The sequence below is a fragment of the Octopus bimaculoides genome, chromosome 10, assembly GCF_001194135.2.
Source record: "Octopus bimaculoides isolate UCB-OBI-ISO-001 chromosome 10, ASM119413v2, whole genome shotgun sequence".
Classification (NCBI taxonomy): domain Eukaryota; kingdom Metazoa; phylum Mollusca; class Cephalopoda; order Octopoda; family Octopodidae; genus Octopus; species Octopus bimaculoides.
In genome coordinates this window covers 63,884,838-63,894,533 of record NC_068990.1, presented here as the reverse complement: position 1 = coordinate 63,894,533, position 9,696 = coordinate 63,884,838, and the positions used below count along the sequence as shown (strand labels likewise).

The 9,696-nt window shown below is 36.4% G+C and overlaps 1 protein-coding gene across 1 annotated transcript in view; it reads right to left on the bottom strand.

Annotated features, from left to right (window-relative positions):
• Positions 1-9,696, bottom strand: part of LOC106877714 (dynein axonemal heavy chain 5) — a 444,169-nt gene that overhangs the window by 339,626 nt on the left and 94,847 nt on the right. Inside the window, exons 27-30 of the mRNA XM_052971252.1 lie at positions 7,174-7,292; positions 5,855-6,154; positions 2,139-2,379; positions 539-665 (exon numbers count right to left, since the gene is read on the bottom strand). Coding sequence (XP_052827212.1) covers positions 539-665; positions 2,139-2,379; positions 5,855-6,154; positions 7,174-7,292 — 787 coding nt within the window. The remainder of the gene's footprint in view (positions 1-538; positions 666-2,138; positions 2,380-5,854; positions 6,155-7,173; positions 7,293-9,696) is intronic.

Genomic DNA, 9,696 nt, shown 5'->3' with positions numbered 1-9,696 from the left:
TAGCTTGCTTACCAACCACATGCTTCTGGGTTCAGTCCCACTGCATGGCACCTTGGGCAAGTGTCTTCTACTATAGCCTTGGGCCGACCAAAGCCTTGTGAGTGGATTTGGTAGATGGAAATTGATATGTGTGTGTATATGTTTGTGTGTCTGTGTTTGTCCCCCCAACATCGCTTGACAACCGATGCTAGTGTGTTTACGTCCCTGTAACTTAGCAGTTTGGCAAAAAAGAGCGATAGAATAAGTACTAGGCTTACAAAGAATAAGTCCTAGGGTCGATTTGCTCAACTAAAGGCAGTATCCAGCATGGCTGCAGTCAAATGACTGAAACAAGTAAAAAGTAAAAGTAAAAAAAAAGTAAAAGTAAATCCAAAATGATATTATCCAATAAGTCTTCCCTCTTTTGAGACACTAAGATGTAATTTGAGGTAGATTTAGCTGTCATTTTGTAATAGTCCAAGCAACTAGTTATCAGATCTCTCATGAGTTCATATATAATAACAGTAAAACTTAAAAGATGAGTTAAAACTTTACTAACCTTTTAGAAGTAATTCACCTCTTGATTTGAAGGTTGAAAACTGGAAGTCATGTGAGTCCCAGTCAAGAATTACTTGCTTCAATTTAGCTTCAATGTCTTTTTCTTTCACAGCAGAAATACAAATGTCCTACCAAGAATGCAGATGTGTTTCAGATTATATATATATATATATATATATATATATATATATATATATATATATATATATATATATACATATATAGATGAATAATTATTATATATACAAGTAGATTTAATATATTAATATCATATATGTGTGTGTGTGTGTGTGTGTGTGTGTGTGTGTTTGTGTGTTCACATACACACACACACACACACACACACGCAGAGTCTTGATGACCCTATCAATGATGGTACCATATAAAAAGCACCGGTGTTGGCGTCACATGAAATGCACTAGTGCCAGTGCACAATGCAAAAAGCACCCAGTACACTCTGTGAAGTGGTTGGCATTAAGAAGGCATCCAGCTGTAGAAACCATGCCAAAAGAGGCAATGGAGCATGATACAGCTTCTGGCCTTGTGAGTTCCCATCAAACCATCCAATACATGCCATCATGGAAAACGGATGTTAAATGATGATGATGATGATATATACATCTTATGATGTAGATAAGTTCTTTTCTGATAAATGCTGTTTAAAGCATGATATTGATCCTGAGCAAAGACCTTTCACACTCTACAAGGCTTCAGGCATTGCTTGATATTTTAATTTCTCCAATACAGCTGTGTTGCTGGTTGTAGCCAAAACAGGTAAACTACTCAATGAAAAATTCCACAATGAAATAAATTCAAGAGGTGCTCCGCAGTGCCACATCTTTCATTGTACAAAAGAGTGTAGGTCCTTAGCAAACTGAAAAGCTATATTTGTGCTGCTTTAAGAGAACAATCAAGCAATGGCATTGCTCAAAATTGAATTACAGCCATCATGTGTGTGCGTGTGTTGATGTATGTATGTATGTATGTATGTATATATGTATGTAGGAATGTCTGCAGTTGTTGGTCAGTTTTGCACTTAGGTAGTTATTTTGTGAGGAGCACATCCTATTAATGTAGATTATCAAATTAGTTAACAAACTCTCCTGACTGGATATGTAAAACTGCTAAACCTTTTAAGTTATAAATTTTATAAAAATCAATAACTAATAATAATTAATTATCTCCATAGTACTTGGGTAAAAATACATCTATTCTTAACACTAAAAAAGAACAGGGTATCTAATCCTAGTTTATTTGGAACATTTTCTGATACATTCTAAAAACGAAATTGAAGATTATCTTCATCTTTTTAAAGCACTTTAATCAAAATATAGTAGAATCATGTAATGCTAATTAAATGCAGGCAAAGCTGGTTATTACTGCTAATAAATTATAAGAAGATGGGTACCAATGTCCCATGTGGCAAGCTGAGAAATCTTCTCTCAGTATGAAACCAATGATAACCTTGTTAACTCACAAATAAAGATTATTTATCCACCAATGCAATGCTGAGTACTCATTCTTACTGTTCAATTTTAGCACCACCCCCCCACCACCACCACACAGATACACATGGTCTACTACATATACACTGATCTTACCTCAATTTCTTCTTTATTACCAAGTAAAGGTGCTTCCATGAGATTACGTAAGAGGAAGTTATCTGAATTGACATCAAAATCATGTCCTGTGAGGGTGGACAATCTTTGCCAATGTCGTTGCTGCATTGCTCGGTTAGACATCATTTCAAGCAATGGACAGGTTTCATTGAAGTCATCGATGGTTTTTCTCAGATCTTCATAGGCCTGCCATTCTTTGAGGGCTTTTGGAAGCTTACGGCATCTACCATAATGAAAATATAGACAGAGGTAAAGTCTTCTTTTACATTCTTTTGTTGCTGAATTTTTTTATTCTCTTTCCAATACCAGATAATATTTATACTTAATTCCAACCAATCAATAATATTAGGAGAGATACTTTGACTATTTGACTTTTATAATATATCTGTTCATACTTAATATGTTCAGGCAGATTCAAATGTAAATATCTGATCACTGTTGTTCTTTGTTAATGTAGAACGACCCTCAGTCTTTAGATGACATGTATTCATAACACATTTAACACCTCACGAATAAATATTTGTTTTGTTATAGTTTGACTGGAACAAACAGCAAGAGAGATTGGGCTTTATACAATATATGTTATTGGCTATATAGGAAAACATAGTAAGCATCTTAGTGTTTCACTGATACAATGATGAACTATGCATGGTCAATTTTGAGTAACTTTAACTCTCAGTTAAATACAATTATTTTATACACATACAAATGTTTGTATACATATGCAACACAAGGTATATCCCAAAAGAAACCAGACAATTTTTAAAAAACAAAGTTATTGCTTTTTATACAATTTATAGCATTCACAACCCTGTCAGTTCATTAAGGAGAAAAAGACATATATATTTCCATATTTGGCAGCAACTGTCCTGATCGTTACCAGTGTTGCCTTCTAGCACTTGTGCTGGTGTCACATTAGAAAATCAATCAAATCATTCAAGCGAGATCGTTGCCAGTGCTGTTTGACTGGTTCCCGTGCAGGTGGTACGTAAAAAATACCTTTTTGAGCATGGCCGTTGCCAGTACCGTGTGACTGGCCCTCATGCCTGTGGCACGTAAAAGCACCCACTACACTCTCGGAATGGTTGGCGTTAGGAAGAGCATCCAGCTGTAGAAACTCTGCCAGATCAGATTGGAGCCTGGTGCAGCCTTCTGGCTTGCCAGTCCTCAGCCAAATCGTCCAACCCATGCTAGCATGGAAAACGGATGTTAAACGATGATGATGATGATTTCAGCCAATCATTGTTTTGGCACATTTATGTGGTGTCAAGTTTAATGGAAAAGTCCATGTAGTTTTGTACTAAATCGAGATGTGTGGGGAACACAAGCCATAGAATTTGCAGAGGTTTTCTTGGTTAGCCAGTTGCTATGCCATTCTGATCTCATATTAAAAAGATCACCTCTAGCCAAGCACAAAGTCAACATTTTCTCCTCTTGCCAAGTATACATTCTCTCTCACTAGCTACTGGTATTCAGAATAACATCTTTTTGTAAAGTAACAACTGTAACACAAATCTGTAAATAAACATGTTGCTAAAATTCAAATATTGTGAGTGGTTTTATTTAGGAGCAGTATGCAGCCAGACCAAATAATCCAGCTCTCAGCCATCTAATCACAATAGTCTCCACCAAATAGTCCCCTCTACTGTGGGTGCATCGCTTCCGACACCCTGTCTCAGTTTTGAAATGCATTTTCAGGGCTATTTTGAAGATCTCATAGCAAAGTTTTCTTGATTTCTTTTATCATCTGAAATCAACAAACTTTCAATTTTGGAAACAGAAAAAAGCCACAGGAACCAAATCCAAAGAGGAACAAGAGTAATAACATGCTTTGCCAAAAAGTAACAGATAAGGAGAGTAATACATAAGTAGCTGTGTTATATTTAAGCGATTAGGTTTTGTTTGTTCATATCTCAAACCTTTTTTCCTCATTTTTTTTTTGTACTGTCTTTCTTTCAAGCACTTTAGAATATTTTATTCTTTTATTTGTTTCAGTCAAATGACTGAAACAAATCGACCCCAGGACTTATTCTTTGTAAGCCTAGTACTTATTCTATTGGTCTCTTTTGCCGAACCGCTAAGTTACAGGGACGTAAACACACCGACATCAGTTGTCAAGCGATGGTGGGGCTCAAACACAGACGCACACACACACACACACACACAAATATATATATATATATATATATATATATATACACACACAACAGGCTTCTTTCAGCTTCCGTCTACCAAATCCACTTACAAGGCTTTGATTGGCCCGAGGCTATAGTAGAAGACACTTGCCCAAGATGCCACACAGTGGGACTGAACCCGGAACCATGTGATTGGTAAGCTAGCTACTTACCATACAGCCATTCCTGTGCCTGTAGCCACTCCTGCACCTATACATAAAATTCTTCATCGATCACCAAACTATGTGGAACAAATTGATGATGAATAATGTCCTTCCAATCAAAAAAGTGGATCAATATCACCATCATGTTTGAGCAACTCAAGTCTTCCTTTCCAGTTTATGGCAGGGATAATCCAACCTATTTTAATAGCACTCATTTTATTTTGACATTGTAGTCATACATCACACACCTCTTATGGCACTTTTTTTAGGAAGTTTTCATTTGCTTTCAAATGATCAAACATTTCTTAACTGATTGTAAGTCAGATCTCTTTTTCTTCACAAATTTAGCAGTATCATTATTCATTTTAAAAATCATCTGGCACAAACATTTACAGCTGCCTACATCTTTGAAAATTTCACAGACAATGATACAATGATAAAACACAGTATGTACTTTCAAATAAAGATTGTTGTCCATTACCAAGAATGATTACCAAGATCTAATATTTTAAAATTTTTGTTTCTTCTGTGGAGGATTTTCATGATCTTAACATGTCCTCTCATGACAATGCACACAGCTCAAACCATCCACTTTATGCAACATTAGAAAAGTTTGTGTAAAAGTTTTCTACAATTTGAAACAGAATTTCTCACAAACACATCGCCCTTTCAAAATCTTTCATTGTTCAACTTTACAAAGATCACTAAATGCACACCATACATACTCATTCTAGATTGAACTCAAATTGATGTGGAATGATGGGGCTAGACCAAAGGGTGTGATAGACAATACACAACACATTTCATCATTGGAACACATTTCATCATTGATCTGCTCGATCAGAGATGAACTATGGTTGGACAACAACATTATGACATTTGTATTGCAAAGCAATTCACAAATAGATACACACATTCATGCATGCATTCACACACACACACACACACACACAACTATATCACAAGATCATGTGACCGACCAGGCTATTAGATGTTACACATCGCTGGTCACAATGCATTTTTGCATTGTCTTAATGTTCAAATGATGCCACCCTGTTGGCTAGGTGAGTAGGTCAACGTTCCCCCACCCTGATTGAAAAGAGGGACTGGAGCAACATCAAATGAAGTATTTTGCTCAATAACACAAAACACCAACCAGTCAAGGAATCAAACCCATGGTCTAGTGATTGTGAAGGCAACAACTGAACCGCTAGGCCATGTGCCTTCACACACACACATATACATAAATAAAGCAAAATACAATAAACTGCATATGACTTAAGACCTTTTGAAATATGTTCTTTATAAGAGTTTCTAGTTGAGTTCGGAAGAATAAAAGATTGAAAAATATATTTCAAACCTGTTCTGAAATTCTAAAAGTTCGTTATTGATCTTGTCAATGTCAATATCAGCCCAAAGAATATCGTAGTAACCACTGACACTGTCCAGGACACTGTTGTAGAGTTGATAAAGGCGCTGAAGTAGAGCCAGTTCTCGCTTGATTCGGTGAAGGTCAGGGTATTGTGTGACTGTCAGGCCAAACAATTCTTCACCACCAGAGTAGGTGAGAAATTTGCTCCACAGTTCATCAAACTGGGACTGACATATGGTCAGTCGATCAGAAGCCTCACTAGGCTTAATTCCTGGTTCCATTGGTCCTCTGTAAAGATGAAGAACATATAGTCAGTTATAAGAATGACTCTTTATTCTTGGATTAGTACTTTAACTGTGTTCTATTGTACTGTGGTTGACTAATTGACACGATGGTACCAAAAATTTTGTATGAAGTACCACTGACTTACAAATACTATTGGCTTACAAATACAACTGTAGTTTAATGCAACTGTTGATATGGTAGCATCACATTCACATTGTAGACTTGGTCCTTCATCAAGGTTTCAGGTCTATTGTATGGTATCATTGACAAAGGTCTTCTATAGTCCATGGTCTACCAAAGCCTTGTGAGTGATTTTCATGGAGGAAACTGAAAGGTGGCCATGGCGCATGTATACATACATGCATGCATGAAAACACACACACACATGCATACATACATGTATATCATTCCATCTATTGAAAGTCTTATGCTGATGAAAGAGTGGTAACATGTGCAGGCCTAACCAGTTGGAAGCACACTAAATTACAACATTTGTCTGTCACCTATACTTCAAACCATGGGACTGAATAGTCATCTGAGAAGTCATGGACAGAAAGTCAGAAATGCCATTGACAATAGGGAAGGACGAGAAGATGTTAATCATGTGAAGAGGTAGCAATCACCATTTATGTATGTAGATGTATGTGTGCATGTGTGAGTGTGTGTTGGTTTATATTTGTTCTTCTCTGAGAAATACTCAGCTGCAGGTGTTCCTGTTACTGTTATTTTCCCTGTCAAATCATATTGTCAAACTATATTGACACCTTTGAAAATATGTGGGATAAAATACTCTTTACTTGAGAAACAAGTAAGGATTAATATCAGAAAGATTATTTGGCTGTAAAACAATGCTTCAATATTGTATTCATCTAACCCATGCTAGCATAGAAAAATGAACTGATCAAGGATTCCATGATTTTGGAAAAATTGTTATGAGAGTTTTACAAAATAAGTTTGAGACCCACTGATCCAAGGTGTCTCAGGTGTAGGAAATAAATAAACAGAGAGTTAATCAGGCATACTTGCTGTCATACTCAGCTACAAACTGAGTCACATTTTTGGAAAACACTTCGCAACCAGTCAGTAAGTCAGATTTGAATTGTGGTTGAATCTCCAGTAACTTAGCTTGAACTTCTTGAGACTGCAATGACAATGAATGTTAAAATGAATATTTCAAATGAAATAACAAAAGATTCTGTATCAACGATGCAGTAACAGCATACAAAGTAGACTATAGATGACACTTATATACGAGTTTATCAGTTACAATATGTATCCTCTTTGACATGCAAGAGGTTCCTATAGAATATGGAATTTATAGCAGTGATTTTGAGACTGGGAGCATTATAGTCTAGGGAAAATTCATTTACCAATCAGACAGTGGAGAGAGAAAGGGGGGGAGTGTATTTATAAATGTTTTTAATTGTTGTTTTTTTTTAAGCCAATACAATGCAAGTTATGAGAAATAATACCAGTCAATGGTTAGTACTTATATTATTGGTTATAGCACAAGGTTGATAGAATAAGTACTAGTTGAGTATTGGGGTTGAGGCAAATTACTGAAAGCCCCTCCCTGAAATTGCTCATATGTGCAAAAATTTGAAATCATCATCATCATCATCATTATTATTATTATATATTTAAGGCAGTGAGCTGGCAGAAATGTTAGCATACCAGGCGAAATGCTTATCAGTTGTGTACTAGGGTCGATCTAATCAACTGGCCCTCTCCCCCAAAATTTCGGGCCTTAAGCCTAGAGTAGAAAAGAATTGTTAGCAAGCTGGGTAAAATGCTTAGCGGTATTTTGTCCATTTTTATGTTCTGAGTCAACTTTCCCTTGCATCCTTTCAAAGTCGATAAATTAAGTACCAGTGAAACATTGGGGTCAATATAATTGAATGGTCCCCCTCCTACAAAATTTCAGGCCTTGTGCCTATAGTAGAAAGAATTATTTCTTATAACTTGCATTGTTTTGACTTTAAAAAAAATTAAAAACATTTATCTATATCAGACAATGCTTCATGCAAACTATACTACTTTTACATTGATATTCATACAATAGAGTATTATAAGTTTTTATCTGCTGATTTTACCAATCAGTTTCATGCATCTGAGTTAGGGAAACTGAGGTATGTTGCTAACCTGCAGAAAAGAACCAGCCTGTATTCAGCAAAAATCCAAAGATTTTCAAGATTTGAAGAGACATGTCTCCAATGCTTAGGATAACACCTTTACTAATTAAATTAGCATACAATAGCTTATATAAATATATATATGTATATGTATATATACATATATATATATATATTTATATATATATATATATGTACACACACACACACACACATATATATACATACATATAATATATATATATATATATATATATATACATACATACATACATACATATATATGTATCATCATCATCATCGTTTAATGTTCGCTTTCCATGCTTGCATGGGTTGGACGATTTGACTGAGGACTGGCAAGCCAGAAGGCTGCACCAGGCTCCAATCTGATCTGGCAGAGTTTCTACAGCTGGATGCCCTTCCTAACACCAACCACTCCGAGAGTGTAGTGGGTGCTTTTACGTGCCACCGGCACAAGGACCAGTCACATGGTACTGGCAATCGCCATGCTCAAAAAGGTATTTTTTACTTGTCACCTGCACGGAAGTCAGTCCAGTGGTACTGGCAACGACCTCACTCGAATGATTTTCTAAAGTGCCACCACCACAAGTGCTAGAAGGTGACTCTGGTAACGATTACGCTCAAATGGTGCTATTTACGGGCCACTAGCATGGAAGTTAGACAGTTGCTCTGGCAATGAACATCTTCGGACAGTGCTGTTAGTGCTCCACTGGCACAGGTGCCAGTCATCGAGTATGGTTCAATTACAATTTCGATTTCACTTGCCCCAACAGGTTTTTGCAAGCAGAATTTAGTGTTCAATGAAGGAGAGGTTTGCATGGGTGCCACTTGTCGGATTCGGTTCGATTTCAATTTCAGATTTCAAATTTCAAATTCCAAATTCACTTGCCTCAACAGGTCTTCGCAAGCAGAGTTTTTAGTGTGCAATGAAGTAAAGATACGAATAAGTGAGCTGGCTACACTTCTGGCAGAGGCCACAGATTATGCTCTCACTTGCCTTGCCTTCTTACGTATTTCATATTTCCACCCACCCATGTCAGTACGGAAGGCGGACATTAAACAATAATGAATATATATATATGTATATATATGTTGTGGCGACGCCCCCAGACGATGAAGTAGGCTAGCCCAATACAGAGATATAGAGGGAGAAGTCTAGACATCGAGGTAGTTGAGTAGAGGTCATCCAAACGTGTGATATAACTGTATATATATATATACATATACATATATATATATATATATATATATATATATATAGATAGATAGGAAGGACAGCAAAAGAAAGAAAGAGACCTCGATATTATGTAAATAGAGGAATTTATCTGTAAAAATATGTGTCACTTATTCGGTAGCCAAGATAAAACTCCGAGTTTCGGATGCCAGGGTGGG